Below are 23,388 nucleotides of genomic sequence, written 5' to 3'. Positions count from 1 at the left end.
TCATTATGTTATTGCTTGGAGGCAAAAAGTTCTTAAACGTTATCAGTTGTGTGGCAGAGTTTAAAACTTAATTACACAATAACAGCTGCTAGAAAATAAACATTTCAACATTGTGTAAGTTTGCTACCAAAACAGTTTCCGTAACATGAAGCGTCCACGAATTTAATACTAGATTGGTGAACTTCATACTTTATTATTTGTTTATTGAAAAAATATCAAGTTTTATCAGTAAGTTGTTATTTCTAGTTGTGAATTAAATTTATTAGATAACCTACGTGTTTATGTATCTGTATAAATCGAGTTTTACGTAATTATTTTTACAATCTGAGTATATTTAAACCGCAGAATTACATGTGAAAGGTCAAAGTTTGAGGAATCCTATAATAAACCAAAATCATCACAGAGTTAAAAAAAAAGCATTGGATATAACCGTTGTATTATAAAACACTGACTTGTGTTTTATTCAGTACTGTTTGTTTCTAATTAAGCACAAAGCTACACAGTGAGCTATCTGTGCTTTGCCCACCATGGATATTAAAACCCGGTTTCTAACGTTTTAAGTCGTTTGCAGACGTGCCACTGGAGGCTATCAAATAGTGATCTAGAAGGCTCTAGATATCACTACAAGTGTGTCATAGGATTGTTGTAATTATGTTGCTAACGTTGCATTGCTCGTTCTGTGTGTTTGCATTTTTTCATTCGTTGTTTGAACAGGTGTAGTCGTAGCAGTTTTATCCGCCTTAGCGAAAGAAACCTGATGACGTATGTCGGTCTGAATCAAAAGTCTTTCCTATTTGATAAGTAAAGCGACAGTAAATCACGTTGCATTTCAGTGTTTACAACTCGATAACCTGATAATTACTGCTAGAAACATTTCAACGTTATGTAAGTTTGTTACCAAAATACAGTTTCGGTAACATGCAGCGTCCAGAGGCTTAATACTAGATTGGTGAACTTTATAGTTGTGTGTGTTTATAAGTACAGCGACATTAAATCAAACTAAATACATTTATTTTTATTATGCATTTTAGGCGTTACCAACTTTCATGATTTACGTAGTTTGTTTCCATATTCTAATAACTTTTTAGCGAAAGTAAAGAATATGTTATAATATGTCAACCACACTACATGTGCCATGTCCGCTACCGTTAATGTCTTTCACCCCAAAACTGAATTCATCAGGCCAACTAGGATAGGACAGACATAGTAATGGGCTAGGCGCTATAGTTATACAATCAATTTTCATGAACAACGACTGTTATGATGTGAACTAAAATAAGTGAATTGTAATTATCATAAATTAGGTACTGTTGACCAAGGGTAGCTTGGCACGTGAGTGAAGGTTCGAGAGGTAGTATTTTCTACAGGTACACAGTGAACTTGTTTTTTTATATCAGAATTAGAATATTACAAAGTTTTGTAATTTTGCAAAACATAAATATTTCAATGTTGAATCGTCATATATGTAACGAAACAGTAAATTTGTGATGGATATTATTTGTAATGATGAAAGACTAAAAAAAATTAAATACAAACGAAAACTCGCGTAACAATAGACCTAGTTTTATGAAATTGGTGTTAACAAATATATAGAATTGACACCGTTTTTTGATAAGTATTTTCATATTATGCATATCGTTTATTTAAATATAATGTTTGCACATTTAGTGGTCAGTTTGCGGTTGTCAAACGATGTGTGGAGAAAGAGACTGAAAACGAATTTGCGGCCAAGTTCATCCGTAAACGTCGCTCAGGTAGCAGCAGACGAGGTGTGGCTCCTGAAGATATTTACCGCGAGGTGTCAATCTTGAAAGCGGCGAACCATGATAACATCGTACGATTACACGATGTTTTTGATGTTGGCTCACAGGTTGTTCTTATTTTAGAGCTGTAAGTTGAATTAGTTGAATAGAGTTATTTATTTTGTTCTTTTTATCTAATAAAAAGGAATTGTTTTTGTGGCAGTTGACATACGTTGATACAGTTTCACCATTCCTTTTAACATGGTGATATTTTTATTAATCAGAGGTAGTGCTCTTTAGAGTGAAATTCACTAATAAGATTAAACGAAGTAAAGGTACATTTAAAATATTTTATACACTTACAAAAACTAGTAAAAGTGCACAAACATTTTTATTTCCTCCTAAGGTGTCTGGTTAATGATGTTGATATCATTGAATTAGCTCAGAAAAAGCTAAGAGAGATAATTTTAAGATAAATGTATTATGTGAAATGATAAAAGTTTTGTAGAAAACCGTCTCAACGTTATTGCACAACTTATATTGACTTATGAAATTTTGATGAAGATTATTTGCTTTTACAAAAGCTGTGAATTTATTCTGCATATTATAATAGTTGTATACAGATTTCTTTTTATCTAGTTTACTTCTGACTGTATTGTTTCGAACATTCTCGTAATGCTTTACATGACAAAAGTAACGTATATCGGAGTGTTTTTGATAGGTTATAACGTTTGTTACTCTTAAACAAAAATATTAAAAATTTCACCAGTCGTTGTGAACATTTTAAGAGTGTACTCTGACATTGTATAAGTGTGTTTTCTTATTGTAGATCCACATCGCGGGATATCTGCTGAGTCCACCGAAGCATTGTGTAATTAGCTATTTTGTTTACTAATTATACTTCATCCTTGACAGATGCCGAAAATATCGGTGGTAACATGTAGCGCATTGTTATTGATAGATTATGACGTTTGTTACTCTTTACAAAACCAACAGCATGATAAATATTCCACCAATCACTGATATAATTTTTTTTAGTGTACTTTGATACTGTATAAGTAGCCATCTTCTTCACTAATTATATTTCGTTCTTAACGGATATTAAAAATATCGGTGTATCGAAAAACACCACCATCGTGAATGTGCCACTTTATTTAATTTTAAAGATTTTATTTGGGTAACTTGGACCATCATCTTTACTGTTGTTATTTCAAAACCGTTTGTCCTCATCTTTAATGTTAAAAATTGATCCGTAAAATCGAAACAATTCTATACCATGGTAAATGATTTGTGCAACAAATAATGATGTGAAAGGGTACTTTAAACTCCAGCTTCTGGTGATCTCTGGGTGCACTATTAAAATGGTGTGCAGCAGCCATGAATACCCTTCGAAGTATCTCACTACAGGTAGATTTGGTAATTCTAGTTTACAACCTATCTCTGTCTTCTCAATCATCGAACATTAATCGTTTCTAGGAACGCGTGTTGTTTGTCAATATCTATTTTACTTGTGGTGGATTGATACTACAGATGGCTGCTAAATAAACTGCCGTTTGAACATTCATTGATTCCAGTATTTGATTTAATATCAACGGGAAAATGTTATATAAACGGATGACCAAATTTTAATTTGAACAGCTAAAATGCACGATAAATACCATAATCATCAGAGGAGCCGAATACATGGGGTTCTAGGGACCTACTCCTGAAAATGGTTAATGATGTCCAACCACCTGTTAAAAAAAAAGTATTATGTATATTGTTATACAGTTTTATGTTGTTTTTAATGGCAAATATAAGGTCTTGCCCCTTGTTCATCACTTCCGATGACGGCTTTCTTTTACAGTAGTATCTGGCCGGTCATGTTCCACCTACCAGCTTAGGCATTGAAAACGGTAAGACATTTATCCTACCAGCAGTTTCCTAGATCTTAATTAATTGTTTGCTTTACCATTATCGTAGGTACTGTCTTTTAATTCACCCCGGGATGGGTGGGAATAAGATTGTAACTTAGCCGTAAAACTCCGGAACACTTCTGATACATGATAGGTTTATAATTTGTCCCCAATTAATTCAGTGCGTAACCAAAGTAACATCTGACCCGGTATGAACAAATACTCGTCTCACTCTAGTGTAAAAGCTTTCCACCAACTTACAGCATATTCTCTATATTGTTTTATCTAGACTCAGTCGAGTTGGAGACATGAAATATTCTAAAACGTTGAACGTTTATAATTTGTCTGTATTTCTTTACGTTATTTAACGCGCCAGTACCCTAGGTTGAAGGATGCATTACAAAAGCACTCCAGAACAGGTGAAATTAAACACTTGGTGTGCCACTATGAGGTGAAATATTCATTTCTGACATTCGATTTTGGTTTGCACTGATAACGAGAAAAAATAGAATCTTTGAATTGGAATCTACAAAAGTCCTTAATGGCCGGCGTTACTGTTTCACTGAATAGAAAATTATATTTATGTCATTGTTTTATGGTGTCGAATTTTACGAGTTTTATTTTATTTCTTAACTTCGGTTTATATCTCAAGATGTACAATACTGGAAATAAGTATGGAAACACGTGAGCGTTTCTTTTACAGGAACCACAAATAACAAGTAATATAACTGCCAGTGGCACAGCGGTGTGTCTGCGGACTCACACCGCTAAAAACCCGATTTCGATACCTGTGGTGGGCAAAGCACAGATAGCCCATTGTGTAGCTTTGTGCTTAATTCCAAATAATCAATCAATCAATAAGTAATATGTGTAGATGAATGTATTAAGGGTACAAAATGTCGCATAAAATACACAAGTATGCGAGTGTTTTGCTCTTAGCGAAACTAAGTATGTTAGTAATGTATTACTTCGAATAGTAATGTGCCTTGTTTCCATGGTGCTCTACCGTTTACCAGTGTGCAACTGTGAGAATATTTTATTAATTTAGAATCAGAATCTTCATGTACTTGTCAGTATCAAAGTGACATCCGTTTTTTTATGTATCAACACCATTGCCCGAGATGTCACCCATAACTTGTACAGACCCTTCACTAGGCTTCAGTCTAAGCCTAATGTTTCAATGTTTTATACTGACTATGACACTGTTACACTAACCACTTCGAACAAACTGTTTGTGATTGTTGCCAAATATTTTCAACCCGGACTCGTCATAATCGTTGTAATTTACTGTTAAAAGTTCAATGTTGTTTTCAGTTCTAGTTTTGTTGCATTGCCTCTTCTTAATAGCGATTTTAGATAAGCCACACGTCCGTTGAGATCATCTTGTGTTGTAATATTCACAGCTGTATTTATAGCAAGGTCGTTAGCAAGCTTTGCTCTTTACTTTCGCTATTTTATCTTGTAAATAAACTAATCTGAATATACTTATTTTGTTGGATAGTTTAGGTTTTATAGATTAACCATTTCTGTAACTTTTTATAAACAGTGACAATTTTACGTACCCTTTGCAGAATCTCGCATACAGCTTCTACGTAAGTCTTGTATAATTATCTCTATGAAGTACCATTCAGCAGTTGAAACAGATGTTTATATGCAGGTGATGCATTTTTTCAGTCTTGGTAGCTGTGATTATTTACAATACTACTACTATGCATAATATTAGTGCCTGTATTTTTCAGGTTTTGTGCTGTTGTAGTACTTTCTTATTGGTTTGATGACAACTAACAATAGTGACAATGGTGGAGTTCATGTTCACACGACAAAGGGGTGGCATTTGTGGAATATTTGCTCTTTATATCAGTTGTTATTGTTTCCACAGGTTTTGTCTCTTCCCCCCCCCTCATTATTTAGTATTGGATGCGAACCGAACCAGATGTCCCTATACTAAGAGCAACCAAGTATTACTCACTTGAAAACCAACATTTTGTGAAATAATGTACAGTGACAGTGAAGAATATTTGTACTTCGTCTGTTGTAATTAGTTCTGACTCGTATAGCAGCACTATATGTAGTGTGATGCCGTTCGGAAGAAGTAATAACGTATTGGCAATAAAACTGCTACAACACTGCTCTTACAGAGTAGATAGATAGCCCATAGGCAAATGGTTCTGAAACGTGTGTTTAAATTATCTAGCATTAGAACTATTGGATCAACACAATAACGCGAGAGATACGTTAATATAGATGTAGATGGTGGTTTATTAAACAACGATTCACGCCTAAGTCTTTAACGGGTGATATTGAAAATCACTAGCGAAACTATGTTGGTAATATGTAAGTAATAACAATGGAATGATGTGTTTATTAAATATTGTGTATAATTTATTCTGTATTTATTTATACTTGAGAATGTTATTTTAGTTTTATGTATTTTCAAATTACTGTTCTACTTTTTTATTAATTATTTAGTTTTCTGCAACAATACTTTATAACGTAACATTATATCATGTTCCACGTTAGGTATATGTATAAATTATTGTTATTGTTTAAATATTGTTCTGGTACACTTTAGTGACTGTCTATAAACGTCACCTGATGAAATACTTAACATTGTTTAATAAAGCATTTATGTCAACATATTTTTAGTGTTACCATTTTTTCAAACGTGTAACTATTTTGTGTGCGTTTTTTTCTTCTCTCTTTTCGGTTATTTTAACCAAATACAGCACAGTGAATGACAAGTAATCAGACCCGTACGCAAGATGATTGAACCCTGGATTCTAATTTGTGAAATCAAAAGCGAACACGTAGTGTGCGAAGTACAATCAAGATGCAAAGCATGCTAATGTTATGGAGGTGTGGAAGCATCCGACTGTTTCAAGCCAAAAGAATGTAGACTATATAGAAACCTATATATAATACCGTAAGCAGATGCGCTAATAACTATAAAAGAATAATATTTTATATCGCAGAAATAGGAGGTTCGGCTGAAACCCCCTATCTTGCGTACGTGCTTGGTTAATACCTAGAATGATATCAAATGTAGGTTATTAATCTAGTGTAGCGTTTCTCAAAGTGTGGTCCGAGGACCCCTGGAGGTCCCTGAGGTCAAAACTATTTTCATAATATAATTCCTACAATGAAATGTTTTTTGTACGTTTTGAACCGAGCGAAAGAATGAAAGAGGTAAATAATGTCTTCGCAGGTGTTGACCCTTTAAGAAGGAAGTTTGTGTCTTCAAGTTCTAAGATTTGGTTCTCGTGTTTTTGTATATGTAAGTGATGTTATTTTGGATCAAACTTTCATTGAACTTGTTTAGGATTTAAATGAATTGTAATCTGTATGGTCGATAAATTTGGACTTTTCTCTATTGTAGAAATAAATACAGACAAATTATATTAAGCTTGAATAAATTGAAATTTAACATTTCAATAGAAAAGATTGGAAGGAGAGGTGTAAGTGCAAGAGGAATCAGCCAGCAAACAATTGATCAATCGTTTGAGAAGTAAGTGCACTTTGATGTCTTATTTAACAATAATATTTAAATTTTATCTAAAACTTTTATTTTATAATTTAATTATTTTATTCTAAAATAAAATAAAGTTTATTTATAAAATATTTTTTTTTATATTTAAGGATGGATCGTTGGTTTAAAAAAAAGGGAGGATAGAAGACACTTTCTCAACACACAGCTGCACAGTCTACGCCCAAAGATGCTGAAAAAGATGAAACTGACATATCAGAAACTTCTCATGAATCTACTCCAAAGAAACTGTGCAAAGCTGTAAATAAGAAACGAAAATATGACGAAAGCTATCTTTCTATCGCCTTATAATTTACCTTATTGTATCTTACGCAACAGAACATTTTAAAATAGTATTATGGTACCAGTTAAGTTGCGGCGTCATTTTGAGACCAATCATTCAGCGTTCAAATTGAAAAGGAACTGAATATTTTAAACATAGACGTGATCAACTCTTTAAAAGCTAAAAACTATTCGTTTCAGCGTTTCAAACTATAAATGAAAAAAGTCACTGAAGCATCTTACAGGGTAAGTTATCGTATTGCATTAGTTGGAGAAGTGCACACAATAGCTGAAGGACTAATAAAGCTTTGTACAGTTGACATTGCTGGATGAAAAGTCAGTAACAGAAGTCACGGCAGTGCCACTTTCAAGTGATATAGTAACTCGTCGAATCAAAGAATTAGCTGCAAACATGAAGACTGAGTTAATTTCTCGTCTGCAGAATAGTACTTATGCTTTACACAAATGGACGCATCTACAGGCGTGGCTGGACTTACTGTTTTGCTTGTATTCGTCCGGTATCCGCACCACCTAACCTATCTTTTATGTAAATTCTTCCCAACAAACACAACTGGTGCTGAAATATTCAGTGCGTTGAATAACGTTTTTAATCTCATGGTTTATCCTGGAACAACTTTGCACTGATGGTGCAAAAAGTAATGGTAGGTAAAACTGCTGACGCTTTAGCACGAACAAGGCAGTGGCATCAAACTGTTCGAGTAGTCGTTGTATTCTTCGCCGCCACGCGCTCGCGGTAAAAAAACAAACAAAACAGTTTCACTTAATGTACTTAAAGAAGCAATAAAAGTTATTAATTTTATTAAATCTCGACCCTTGATACACGCGTTTTTAATATTCTGTGTGACGAAATGGGAAGTTCGCATAAAGCATTGCTGCTGCATACCGAAATGCGATGGTTCTCTCAAGGAAAAGCGATTGTTTGAGTTGCGAGCTGAACTAACCGCTTTTTTCATGGAACACCAGTTTTACTTAAAAGAAGACTGACAGACAAACTATGGGTATTTCGTTGTGGGTATTTGGCAGACATTTTCTCGAAAATGAACGAAGTTGAACCTTCAAGGAAAACAATCAACATTTTTTGTTGCCAATGATAAAATTCGAGCCTTTAAGCGAAAATTTAGAATTTTGGACAACTTGTATGTGTCATCGTGAGATTGACAGCTTCCTAGTACTTAAGACTTGTTTGACAAGATTGGTGGTTGTATTAACGAATGTGATTTTTTGATATTGTATAATGAAATTTGTCAACATTTGGAAGATCTGCATAGCACAGTGAACCAAAATTTTTCAAATGACCAATGCATGATGCCACAAAATCCTACATGGGTAAAATAACCATTTAAAGTGCAGGATAGACCAATGATTTTTAATGTAACAGAGTATGAAAAGTTCGTTGATCTGATTTTAGATTCTACATTGCAACTAACCTTTGAGAAACTACTACTAGTCAAGTTTTAGTGTGGTATCAAAGAAGAATATCCACAGTTATCTGAAAAAAGCTGTTAAAATACTCCTCCGTTTTCCAGCTACATATCTGTGTGAAGCCGGATTTTCTTCATATGCTTCAACCAAAGCAACATATCAAAACAGATTGAATGCAAAAGCAGATATGAGAATCCAGCTGTCCTTTATTAAGCCAGACATTAAAGAGATTTGCAAAATTGTAAAACAGTGCCATTCTTCTCAGTAAAAATGTTTTTGTTTTGGTTGATTGATTGATTTAGTGTTTTATGGCACAAAGCAGCGAGGCTATCTGCGCCAGACATTCGGTAAAAATGTAAAAAATAAATAAATAAATGTAGTAACAGACATAAATGGAAATGAAGGTAAAACAAAAAAGTATAAAACCAATGTTGACACCTAGTCTACAATGTTAAGATAAAAGGTAGAGTATAAGAAGTTGTAAGGTATTTACTCTAGCAAAAAGGTAATGATCATAACCCGCCAGGAAGACTAACAGGTAAGTTCAAGAACCACCGTCAATCACCTGAAGTTGGCCTTTCCAGTCCTGGTTCTGGGTTATGTGTCATAGCAGCTATTATCAAAATGTAAAAGAAAGTAAAAGTTTTAAAAGACACTCCGCAAAATCGTATTTGTTTTGGAAAGTTTAGTTATTTTTCATAAAAAAAATGTTATATTTAACATGTAATGGGGTTATTATTGTTATTTTTAGATGAATTAATAAATATATTTAAAAAGGTTCTCAGTTTTAATTTCTAATACGGTAAATATCGATAACTATAACCCACATATACAAAAGCTCTTTGGGGTACTTAATCATTTTTAGGAGTGTAACGGGGTCCCGAGACAAAAGGTTTGAGAACTACTGATATAATATAATGTAATGTTAGGCAGGCAGAGAGGCTGGTTCGACTTGGTCGTTGGAACTTAGACTAATACTACCTGTTACACTATTTATTTTAAGTGAGGATGCAGTTGGTGAATGGAGCACAAGACACTAACTCGAGGCTTTACGGTTAAAGCAAAGAAGTTTGAGACTAAGATTTGAAGAATATTTCTTTATTAACTCTCTCGTATACTTAATAGTTACATCCAACATGTATCTTCTCAAATATATTAACTTTTTTACTTTAACGCTTTTACTAAATATTCATTTAACTCTATACAACTAAATGTAACCGATGCATAGGAATAATGACATTAGAATACTTACAAAGAGTTCGGACGAGAAACAATTGGCTGTATCATTATAGCAGTGGACATGTGGAAACATTGCAGAGAACTTGCTTGGAGTCTGGAGCTGACTTTTCGGCTGTTACATGAGGTTTTATTCGAATTTTCCTTAGTATCCTCACGATGTATCATAGTATGCACAATTACCCACAAGTAGTTCTGATACTTAATTGGTCAACTCTTATGATCGTGTGCAACAAAGAACAACACAAACAATTCTGATTATGCATTGATCACAACTAGAGACGGAGAATCGCCAGCCTCTTCTGTATAATCACATTCTTGTTATCAATATTTGGTCAAAGTGCCGGCTTGCTTCCTTTTCAGGCAATTTTAAGCTTGCAAATCGTCAACCATCCACAGCTTCAGTCCAAACTTGCGTCGTCTTCAAGCTCTCAGAGATTCTTCCTGGTTTCCTTTAATTAATGTAGTGTCAATAGCTTGCGTTACCCTTTTACTGACCTTGACAGCGTCAGTTCGTTACAGTCTAAACATACAGCAGAAGATTTTTTAACATGTTTCTCTTGTATCATTGTCGTGATATAACCTTTTTTATATATACCTCTGTATTTACACTTCATTATACGATTATCTGAGGTATTTAAAATATCTTAGAGATGCCTCACTGGGTACATACGGAAATCATAACGACTAAAATTTGTTCCACCCCGAAGGTTAATAGTAGTTTTATCAACATACAATGCTAAAATTCCCGCATGTTCAGTGTATGTGCAGATAGCTCGTTTGTGTAACTGTGTTCTGAAAAACATCTTTGGGAAAGTTGTCGCGTATTTGTATTGATTTGTGCGAAGAAATTGTGCACATGTATATTACATTTATTTTCGTTACACAACTAGCTTCTAATTATTTTTGCCATTGGCCGCTTCACTTATAATATTCTAAGATCCTCAAGCCAGGAACGGGAGTATAGACAACATGAGTGAACAGCAACTCCAAAAATTAAAATAATTTCTATTTATTTATTGAGTAAAAGCAGGTTTATACAAAACCTTTCCCGAACAGTTTTTTTTGAGAATGGGTATTGCGAGTTAAAACCCGATGTTTTAGGTATCAATAGTGGCTAAGTAGTAACACAAAATCGGCTGATCGTATGCATGTAGCAATGTTAAATATAGTATGTGGATGTTTTAATGTATTGTATGCTAAATCAAACTAATCCAGTTGTCGATATTTAAGAAATACTTTATTTTTCGATAAAATAACAGAATTTGAAGGTTTCGGGTGTTTTGGACAAATTTAAATGGTAAAAACTCAAGAAGTGTTATTTTTCTTAGCGGAGATTTCCACATCTCTAATACTGATTAATCTCCATCTGAAAAACAAAATTCCTCTGTGTATTAATTGTAGTTGAATTTTGTTCCAAGTGTAGTGTCAAGATTTAATGTTTTTTAAATACTTCTTTTTGTTGGCGGTGCGAACTGCCTCATGGGTATTAAAAGCTGAATGTTTGCTGTCGTTGGACCTTCGAGAATAAAGAAATATATCTTGGGACTGTCACCTACCCACTTAGTCATATAGGCCTCAGTAACGTTAAGAGAGTTTTTGTCAAAGAACATTACGATAACTAATGGGTGTTCTTATCACACATTAAGTACTGCAAGTTGGTCGTCAAATTAAGTAAAGTGTTCACTGGTGCGACCATAGTAACTGTATGCAGTTCATCTTTTAAGTAGCTTAAAACATGGTATTACCGTTTCGCTGATAAGAAAGACGAGTTATCGCTAGCACTCTACCTATATCAGTGATGTGTTTCTAGCTCGTTGATAGTAATTAAGGCTTTTGATTGTTTTTTTTGTTTGTTTTTTGGAATTTCGCACAAAGCTACTCGAGGGCTATCTGTGCTAGCCGTCCCTAATTTAGCAGTGTAAACTAGAGGGAAGGCAGCTAGTCATCACCACCCACCGCCAATTCTTGGGCTACTCTTTTACCAACGAATAGTGGGATTGACCGTAACATTATACGCCCCCACGGCTGGGAGGGCGAGCATGTTTAGCGCGACGCGGGCGCGAACCCGCGACCCTCGGATTACGAGTCGCACGCCTTACGCGCTTGGCCATGCCAGGCCCAAAGGCTTTTGTATCACGTTATGTTAGAAGGTTAAACAGCACTGTGATATAAAAAAACTAGTAGAACTATCTCACATTTATATTCCAGCTTATATTAAAAAAGTATACCTCGAGTAAAATTTTTCGGACGGTCTAAATTTTTATGGACCATAAACGGTATAAAAACGTAGATATTTCATGGAGATGTTTAGTAATAATAATAAAATTAGATTGCCATCAGTATAAAGCATTATGATAATTTTAATAATATTTGGTTTCAAAAATTATAAAACTGGAATGATTGTTTTCTGTCGCATAAGATGGTGATGTATTCGGTGAACTTAGTGCTCTGTTTTCCTTTTGTGTGGTGAATGGCGAACACTCATCTCGCAATCTGAAACGTGATTCTGAACGTGCGCTCTCTTTCAGTTATACGAGCGTTATAAAGTGACAGTAGGCTTCTTTCTATTCGTTGGTAAAGAGTAGCCTGAGAATTGGGTGTTGCTAGTTGGCAGTTCAAAATTAGCGACAACAGCAATTAACCATAGTTCTTTTGCCATAAGTAAACAATAAAACAAACATACCTTAGAATAGAAAGCTCGTTGAATCATACAATAGTATGTTGTAATTTATATTATTGGGCAAAGGATGGCTACTGGTTTGCCTGCCATTCTGCTGTTTATATGTTGTTAAGAGTGGCATTAAATGTCATTATTCATTTTAAAGCCTTATTAAACCCTACATTTAGCAAAGTTTCAGCTGTACCTCAAAATCCTCCATCCTAACTTGTGCTTTAAAGTAATTTACTTCTCATACTCGAGCATTACATTAGTAAGAATATAATCTACCCTTAAAACTACTACTTTCCTTTGTTCCCACACTACTCTTTTCTCCTCACTATATTTTATTTTGTTTTCAGTTTATCATGGACTTCACCACTGTCTAGTCTGAGTTTAAAACTGCCCTAATAGCAGAATAAATAGCCCTTGTAAACAAGCCAAGCACTGCCCTACTAAAATGTTAACCATCATTTAAAAACCAAAAAAAAACTTCTTGCCATTGAACTTATCACATATGACCAACCAGTTAACTTTCTTTTCTTTCATAGTAGCTTAAGCCTAACATTCAATCCTAGTGACTTGCTTATAATTCCATCCCCACGATTAACTGTGGGTTGTACTCTGACACAATTAAGTTATGGCCCTTTTCTTCATTGCCTTTATCAATCTCCTCCTTAATTAGCTCCTGATCTAATCTTCTGTATGCCATTAGCCTCCATGTTCACAACATACTTCATACTATAACATTATTTACTTTATCTCTTACTGTAGCATATACACTGTAGTAAAGATTTTACTTAGGCCATGAATACAATATTGTAAGCTTTCTGGATACTATGTAAATAAATAAAATAAAATAGAGGAGGTTAAAAATTTAATAATAATCTATAAAACCAACCATTTTGAGTGAGATGACATCACAGATAAAAAAAAAAAAAGTCAACCCAAAATGCACAAGCAGTATGCAAGGTTATACTTTCACCAGGAGTAGAAGATGACAGACAGTATTTAATGTTTTTGATTATTTTTCTAATGAAAGAAAATGTTTAAAAATAATTTTTTGAAACAATAAAATGTCAGAGTTAAAATTCATAAGTAATATTTTAAAACAATGTTTTTATAATAGGTAAATATCACATACAGTTTTTGCAAGTTTTATGGTATTTTGATGCAAGTTATTTTGTGTACTGGGAGCATTATACAATAGTATTATCACATGGTATTGCTTCTGCTTTTATGTTGTGTTTAAGCACCTAAAATTAATTTGTATATTTACTGTTTATTTGTTTATATATTTTGTTGTTCAAACTTTAAAACCCAAGTCCTTTTGACTTAGAACATAATATTGCTTTTACATTTCCATGAATGCAAGTGAGAAGTTATCACACAGTCATGTTTGAAAGAGTGACATAACTTGCTTTCTTTGATTATATTACTAGTGAACACGGAACATTATTTGAAAAGCTTGTCTTTTTAATATTGGGCACTTTTAACATTTGTATAGAACTGCAAGATGTTTCTGATAATTTGATATTTTACTAAAAATCCTTTAGCAATAATTAACCCTGTTAAAACTATGTTGAAAGAAGTAACTGTGTAAAAGGTAAAAGCTATGTTTTGTGTTTCCTCTTGGATGTTAAAATGCGTGCACAAAAGTGCATTACTGTTATGCACAAAATAAAAACTGAATGATGACTTATCAAAGTTAAGCAACTAAAAAACATAAACAACAAAGTCTGTGTGTTTGAACTGATTTATTATGTTGCACTGCTTGACTTACTAGAAGTGGATCATCAGTATATATTAATAAGTTTCACCTTTTTAAATTTTAATCCCTGGATTAACAAAACAAATTTTAATTTATGAGCCAGGGAAATTAAGATGTAACTTTACTACAAAAATTGTCACTCTCATCTGTGTTTTAATAAATGCATTTAACATGTTACATCTGATAAAGGTTGTCAGCTGGTTATAAAATGCATTATTAGGGTGTTTTTAATATGTAGCTTTTCTTCGTTTTGTTTTTAACCTAATTTGTGAATAGCTGTACAGTCATAAATATGTGGTATTGGCAGGTCTGTAACTGAAGATGTATAATTTCATCCATAGTTATAAAAATAAAGCTTAATATTATCAAATTATTTCATATGTAAAGCTAATAACCTTAATACAAGGAAAAAGTATTTAAATCATTATGTGCATATAATTTCATGATTCTAAACTTTCGAAAATGTATGAACCTGTGACACATTGTTTTGACCTTTACAGAACAATTTTATGCCTTTCTCAATTAATGACACTTATGATGCATTGGTGTGGTTTTTATGTTTAAAACATGTTGAGATAAAAATGAACTAAGCATACTTGCTTTGGTAAAAATATAATACATTAAAGAGTATAGAACTAAACAACTTCATATCTGTTATTTCAGTAGGATACTTGTCTGTGAACATTTATGGACATTTAATGTAAATTCAGTTAATTTTGTAATATATTCTTCTGAATTATAATATTTCAAAAGAGTTTTTTTAATATCTTAATATAAAAAATTATTATTAAAGGGGTCTGAAAAATTATTTATATATATATATAAAAATGCATGTCTGTCTGTGTGAAAGTTTCTTTTCAAGATTGTATCATGGAGTGATTACATTTGTTAATGTCAAATATAAGTTTACACTAAGCTTACACTGACATGTTTCCCTACTTGTGCATAAATAACATTTTGGTTTGTGTGAAGTTAATTATTCCTTTTTATCTGTATGTTAAACTGAAGTCTTCATTTAGAACTATACTATTCAGTTAAAAATGATATAAAACATTTATCATGTTTGTGTTTAAAACAATTTTGATTTGTCATGAATGCAGAGCTAAAGATCTTGCAAGAGAAACAAATATTATTTATTTTATAATTTGTAATTTACTATCTTACCAGAAAATATCCAATTTTGTTTTGTTACCTTTTTTTTCTTTTAATTATTAGAGTGAAAGGTGGAGAACTATTTGAGTTTGTATCCCAGAAAGAGTTCCTGACTGAAGAAGAAACATCAGGTTTTATCATGCAGATTCTACTTGGTTTAAAATATCTACATGATCAGTCTATTGCTCATCTTGACCTTAAGGTACCAGATTAGACCATCTGTTGTGTACTTTAGCAATATTTGCAATATTGCATTCACAGAGACAGATTACATAAACAATTTTTATATGGAGAAGAAGCTTTCTGATTGATTGGGTCTTAAAAACAGGTTTCTAATGCTTTGCTAACTTTTGCCATTTGAATCATAACTTTCAAAGTTTTAATGCATATACAATAGCACTTAAGAAAATCTTTTTCTCATTATTCAGCCTAACTAATAAGTTTTGGTATTAATGAAAAGGCCTCTTGAGCAGTGACTTTTGAGGGGAAATGGATAGTTTTAAAATGCTATTTGAACATGCTCCAGTTTTGAATTACAAATAGATAAATTTCATGTATAGCTGTATACTTTAAGTTCTCTATTTTCAAAGGTATGGATACAAGGTTCATAAATGTTATTTAATATTTTAAGATCCTTATCAATACCAGCTGCCAATCCTTCTGCAGCTCTTAACTGTGTAAGAATTAGTAACTTCAGAAGAAAATTTTAAATTGAAAAGATACATGTTAACACATTCCATAATATATCTTGAATCTACAATATTTTCCTTCTTGAGCGTGTTACTTTTGATACAAATAAATATTTTGAATTATTATAGTTTTGACTAAGGTTTAACGGTATATAACCAATATTTTGTGAGATGTGACTGCACATTTCACTTACTCCTTAATTAATGGGCACTTTTGATCTTTGTATTATTAACTATTACAGTAATTAACAACTCTTGAAGTAAGTTTTCTGAAAAACTTGCACTGATAATAAATGAACCAATGCAGTATGCTACATGAATTTTAACACTGATTTACATTATTGTCTGTGACAAGATTTAATAGTAGCAGTTATGGATCAATGGAAGTATCTTAGAAAAATATATTACATTGAGTGATTATTCTGCAATGTTTCATTAAGGTTATTAAATATGGGGGTACAACTAATTTCTTTGTGAGGTTATTCAAGTAAAATTAAGTTGTTTTTTTAAATATCAAAGTGGATTTGTTAGAAGATGTGTAGGTGGCTTATTGGAGATCTAACAAATTAGGTTATGACACTGTAATTGATAAGTGGACCTATTTAATAGAAAGGAGTGGCTTTTGTATCATGTAAGGTGTTAGCTAAAAGGAAAAATTTGTTTTAACAACTGGATATCTTATATACTCTTGACAGCAATCTGCCTTTGACATATTGAATTTTCATTATTGACAAATTTTTGACACTACATTCCTATTTAATATATAATCTACATGTGTGATTCCATTTTTTTCTAATGAGGTGGTTCATTTTTTGGAAACTTTTATCTTTAGTCAGATGTTGTAGAAGTTCCTGAATTACAGGAAGAAAAATAAATAACTTACAACTGCTAGGAATGTATACTTAATTTGTTAAAATTATGGTGAGAACCATGATTTTGAAACTTCTTGATATTTTGATGGCTGTCGGTTATCATTCTTGAGAGCCTATCTAATTTTAGAAGGAGTGAGATTTTACTTGCTCTAGGGATACTATATGTATAATGAAACCTAAAAGTTTGTATACTAATTGAAAGGAATGTAGCTGGCAGTTAGGACTGAAGGTAACACCAGTTTAGCAATAGGTCAACATTTGTAAAGTCTAAAGTCCTCATCTTTCGAAATTGTGATTAATACCTAGAAATGTACATTATTTGAAATTTATTTAATGATGTTTAGCACTTGACCTTTCCCATTTTTGCTTCTTTTCTTACATTCAACATCACAAGCTGTTAGTTATTTTCCAGTATGTTACCATTATGGTATTTTGTGTTCTCTTTAACAAAAAAAAAAAAAAAAAAACTCTTCAAGTTTGTACAATTTTCATTATATGGCAAGTGTTTTTTGTTTTGTTTTTTCTGTCACATACAGCCTGAGAATATTTTGCTTGTAGACAGTTCTGGCAAACATATCAAACTGATTGATTTTGGACTCTCAAGACACATCACTGCAGATTCAGAAATCAGAGAACTAATGGGAACACCAGAATTTGTTGGTAAACTTGAACTTTTTTAATTCATTACTCCTGTTTAAAAAAAAGACCTAACAGTATAATAAACTAAGGACTAATTCTGCCATAAAAACATATAAAACAATAAATGACTCATTCTTTTATTGCATAGCAATTTTAGAATAATAACCAGAATAAGAAAACATTTATAGTATTACAATTTATGGAAGATTTTTCGTACCCCTGTATTTCATTGAAAATTTGTAAATTCCATGCTTTTTATAACAGGTGTTAAAATATTAATCTATTAAATTAGCCATTAATGAAAGTCTCAACAAAGTAGATGATTTTCTTTCTTTATTAGTAATAATAATAAGAGGGCACTCATCTTGCAGTCTGCATGTTTAAATTCTCATAATACCAAATATGCTCACCCTTTCAGTCATGGAGATGCTAAAATGTGATAGTCAATCCCAGTACTCATTGGTAAAAGAGTAACCCAAGAGTGGTGTTGACTAGCTGCCTTCCTTCTAATTTACCAGTGGTAAATTAGTAACAGTTAGTGCAAATGGCCATTGAGTATTATTGTGTAAAATTCAAACCAAACCTAACTAATAAGAAGATTGCAAAATAATTACAGTTTTTACTTTTTGTGTATTTAAACACATTTGTGATGTTTTGGTTTTTTCTCTATTTAATTATGTAGGGAAAAATTAACATTTTAAGTAATTTTCTCTGTCTTATTTTCATAGCCCCAGAAATTGTTAATTATGAAACAATTACCTTAGCAACTGATATGTGGAGTATAGGTGTTATCACATATAATTTGTAAGTACATAAAATTGTTTTTATGGTAGAAAATAGAAACTAATTGTTTAGGTAAATTTAGCTCTGTACCCATTTGTTGCAGGAAACAAATATGAGCAGGGTAGTTATTAAGTTGGTGTGTGTAATGGTATATAGTTGATGAAATCATTGTGTTAAGCTGGTACTCTTAATAGTATACAGTAACAAGAAAGAATTATATAGTAAATTGGCACTTGTTATGGTTTGCAATAGAATAATAGTTGTTAAACTGGTACTAGTAATAAGAAGATAGTTACTATTGTGTGAAATTGTTAATTTTCATGGTAAACAACAGTATCAGTACAATACCATTTGTAATAGTATACTGTGATGATAGTATTGTACCATTATGTTAAATTGTTACTTGTAATGAAATATGATAGTAGCAAGGGATTTAGTGTTGAATCAAGCTGGTACTGGTTGTAGTATACTGTAATTGCAAAACAATTAATATTTTGTTGAAACTAATATTCATATAAATTACTAAAAAGATGGTTACTGTTGTGCTCAACTGCTCCATAAGTGGTTATCAAATTTTTTGTTACATGGTATGGTGATTTCTTTATAAGTTATCACTAATAATTATACTTAAATGTTGCTTGTTTGTGTAGCATTTAAAATAAGCTTTGACTTGGTGTAAAAATGGATTATGGAACAGAACTTATACAACAAATAAAATTTTACTAATAATTAATTAATTGCTTCAGATTAGAATCTTTTTGTTTATTCTAGATTAAGTGGTGCTTCACCATTCCTTGGAGATGACAAACAAGAAACGTTCACCAACGTTAGTGCTGTGAATTATTGTTTTGATGAAGGTCATTTTTCCCATGTCAGTGACCTTGCCAAAGATTTCATTGCCAAACTTCTAGTCAAAGATCCCAGGTTTATTTATATAAATATATGCATTGTATTTATATTGAATTTTAATAATTTTCTGCAAAGTTGTTGACTTAAAGTCAAATCCAATATTAAAATTGTAAAAGTTTTCTATATTTTATTCTTATTTCTCAGAACTGTTAAACCATTACTGTGTAGTTGGACTATATGTGTACATTTACTTACAGCACACGTAATATTACCTGGATACATGCAAGTTTACCTGGAGTTATACACATAAGATTACCCCTGTAAGGTTACTTGGAACGTATATTTAAGTGTATACGGAGTATACTTGTAAGGTTACCTGGAGTATTCACATAAGTGTTCAAGAAGCATACATAAGAATGAAATGTCAGTATTAGTTTTTAATTACACTTGGTGTTACATATAATTAGTTTTATTTATTGTCACATATAGTGACTAAGGGTTATACCAAGGTATATTTTGCTTTTTGTATTCCATATTTTTGGAAATGTTAATTATACTGAATGCTGTATCACAAATATCACCATGAAATAGCTATTGGCTATGTTTAGTATTCTTATTACTGGATAGTATTTCACTCCATCATTCATGAGCATTCTGGAATTGAACTTATTCAGATAAAAACTTCTGTTACCATGTTGGCAAACCCAATAAAAAATATACCAAAATAAATCAAGTTAATGTATAGAAAAAACACCAAATCTTGTGAACTAAAATAAAATTTTCCAAGAGACAAGTGCCAATCAATACACAATAGAAATGACAAAAAAGGAAGTGCTAGAAGCAAAGCACTTATTCAATACATAATGTACATAACCAGTTTTAAAAATTAATAATCAAAAGTTAATTTGCCACAGCCAAATCTAAGAAAGGAATTACAGTATTCAAAAGCCACTTTTATCCAGTGTGTCAGTGGTAAGTTTATGGACTTACTGTACCAAAATACAAGGTTCAGTTCACCATGGTAGCTATATAAGATAGCCCAATGTGATATTATGCTGAAAGAAAAAAAGAAAAGTTGAAAGCTTCCTCGTAAGTGTGAGGTTTTATCATGCTAACAATTGAGTTTTGATATCTCTATTGGTCAGAGCATAAATAGCCCATTGTGTATCTTTATACTTAACAAAATATGAACATGTTATTGAAAAAATTAAGAAAGCAATTACAATTTCAGGTAAAATAATTTCTCTGAGGAATTGTGATATTATCTTAAGTCATAATTAATATTTTGGACAGATTGATAACTAATGAAATTATTAGACGGGTTGTACCATGCCACATAATATAATACATATATTATGTTTGCTTATATTTTCATTTAACAGTAACTAAAACCCTGTATGCAATATTTGAAAAATATTTTTAAATTTATTTGTCACTTCCAATTTTATCAAGTATTGGTTCATGTGTACAAAATATAATTTTATTAATATTTAGTGTTAGTGAATTTATTCACGTATTCAATCCAAAGTAATTTATATGTAAGTTGTAATGCATTACTTCAAAAGTAAATATTGTGAACCATTAAGATTGAGAATTGTGGATACTATGTAGCCCACAGTCATCAGGATAAAACCATCTATCATGCAGTCTTTAACATATTAACAACTAATAACATGTTTTTTTTCTAAATATTCAAAGAATGGTTAGTGAGATACTTAGACTGGCTTTTTATGCAACCTTTTCTCTTGAACTCTTATGGAAGTTTTTTAGCTATTCAGTGAACTTTCACAAACATATAACATAAAAATAATTTTGCAATATCCAAAGAAATTCTTTACAGTTGTGGAAGTTTCACATCCTTTCTTATCTTCATGCTGAAGGGATTTACATGAACAGTTCTTTTTGGGTATACATATTTATTTTTATAACTTTATATTCTCTAATCTTTTGAATCTGGTATAAACATGGATGTACTTAGACCTAATAAAGTAGTACTACTTGTCTTTAAAATAATGTTTATTATTTTGTGATGGTCAACAGTAGATGTAAGGTAAGCAAGTATGATTACCTAAGTGTGATGTTAACAGTAACCTTTACTTTTTAGGAAGCGAACTACAGTGAATCAGTGTTTGTCACATCCATGGATACAGGTAGGTGAAGACATGTTTGTTCCTCTATATAATGAGTTTAACTTTTCAAATGTGTAGAAAAATGTGATCTGATATTCTGTTTAACCAAAACGGTAGGACTGATTTATCATATTATAATGTATTTGTGATGACTGAGGAAATTTTGAACTGATGTATTTTATTATCACTTGCATTTGTGTTTACAGTGGATTATCTGGATAGAGAGTGCTGCCAGGAAATATGTGCATCTTCTATATGTGCCCTAGAATCTTACTTCTTGTGGGCCACCCTGTATTGTTGTTAAGTAGAAGATAAACAGTTTGTGAAAGATACTTTGGTGCATTGAAATAAGAAGGGAAAATTATTAACGAGTGAATAATGTAAACAAATATGTCACAACAGTAGCCATAACATGCTGTATGAACAGTAAGTGACCATTGATCCTTAAAAGCTGTCCTTACACACCAGGCCTTGAGAAAAATAAATTGTTGATTCAAATTATAGAAGATTGGTGTGGCCTATTTTCTATGATTCTTATTGTAGTTATTCTGTAAAACATTGAAGCCTGTCTCACATATAGACTTGCTTTTTTGTAAGGAAGGTTTTGAGTTTTTCTTTTAAGCACTTGTGAAGTGCTAGCCTCCACTATTTTGACTCATTCCATAAGCCAGTTGCTCTGGTAGAAAATTAAAACTGTCTTAACTGCAACCTAAATTCTGTTTTTCAAATCTTATGAAACTTTTGCCCTCTTGTCTTGTTTTCTTCAGGATACTGCACAGAAAAATGAAACTTCTTTATCCTGTTGATTCTTTAGTTAATTTTGTGATTCAATATATATCCACTTTGCCCATGGCTGAAGAAGTGGAGATATGCTTCAATAAGGATGATAGTAATTGATTTCATTAATGTGGGGGTAGTTGTGAAAGGCCACAAAAATCTTATATTCACACTGATATAGTTGCTCAAAAACTTAAAAGCTTCAATTCTCATTCTTATTAATGATTTGTTTTTGTACATTAAGTCAGTTGTTGGTTCAGATTATTGAAGACTGGTGTGATCTGTTTTTCCATGATTTTTTTTAAATCTTGAAGCCTGTCTGTTAGTACCAATTTTACATTATATCTTGTTAGAAAAATACATTTTTTGTCAGTTTTTTTGTAATACTATAATTTGATTATTTTTTGTGAAGTATTAGGTTGAGGAATAATTCGTGAGCATTTTTAAATAATTTCATTCAAGCATTACATGCAAGACTATACAATACTTCAATGCATGAACACATTACACCCAAAACATTTATTATGATACTTTATTTCATGTAATACCTAGGTATATAGTATGCATTGTTTTAAACGAAATTGCAAGAAATTAAATGCGAAAAGCAGATGGTGTCGAAAATGCTCGATTTTGTCCACTTGACATTCCATTTAATGAGCTGAAAATGAAAGCAAAAATTAAAGACATATTAAAATCAAACACACCATCTATTAGAGCAAAAAATTATCTACCAAATGACATGAAATATTTTGCGAAAGCATTTCATTTATGAATATATTTTGTTAACTTGAAAAAACGCTCACGAATTATTCCTCAACCCAATGAAACTAACAGTTTCATGCAGTATTGGTTTTGATTCAAAAACTTAATGTATTGTGCAATTCCTCAAAAGTGAATATGGTTAAGGACAGAAGTTTGTAACAATTCATATCAAATAATTTACTGAA

General features: G+C 31.9%; 1 protein-coding gene across 6 annotated transcripts in view; it reads left to right on the top strand.

The window, feature by feature from the left end:
• LOC143236757 (death-associated protein kinase 1-like) overlaps nt 1-23,388 on the top strand; it is an 80,788-nt gene that overhangs the window by 16,162 nt on the left and 41,238 nt on the right. For 3 of the 6 annotated variants that reach the window (XM_076475255.1, XM_076475254.1, XM_076475253.1), the window contains exons 2-7: nt 1,669-1,890; nt 15,767-15,905; nt 17,801-17,924; nt 18,632-18,707; nt 19,458-19,610; nt 21,640-21,685. In XM_076475255.1, coding sequence (XP_076331370.1) covers nt 15,843-15,905; nt 17,801-17,924; nt 18,632-18,707; nt 19,458-19,610; nt 21,640-21,685 — 462 coding nt within the window. In that variant the 5' untranslated portion in view covers nt 1,669-1,890; nt 15,767-15,842. Of the gene's footprint in view, nt 1-1,668; nt 1,891-2,591; nt 2,614-3,588; nt 3,638-15,766; nt 15,906-17,800; nt 17,925-18,631; nt 18,708-19,457; nt 19,611-21,639; nt 21,686-23,388 lie in introns of those variants that run through there. The other 3 variants (XM_076475257.1, XM_076475256.1, XM_076475258.1) reach the window with 3 other exon arrangements.

This window comes from Tachypleus tridentatus, chromosome 13 (assembly GCF_004210375.1).
Source record: "Tachypleus tridentatus isolate NWPU-2018 chromosome 13, ASM421037v1, whole genome shotgun sequence".
Classification (NCBI taxonomy): Eukaryota; Metazoa; Arthropoda; class Merostomata; order Xiphosura; family Limulidae; genus Tachypleus; species Tachypleus tridentatus.
Note: the sequence above shows the minus strand (reverse complement) of the source record. Positions and strands in the feature narration are given on the sequence as shown.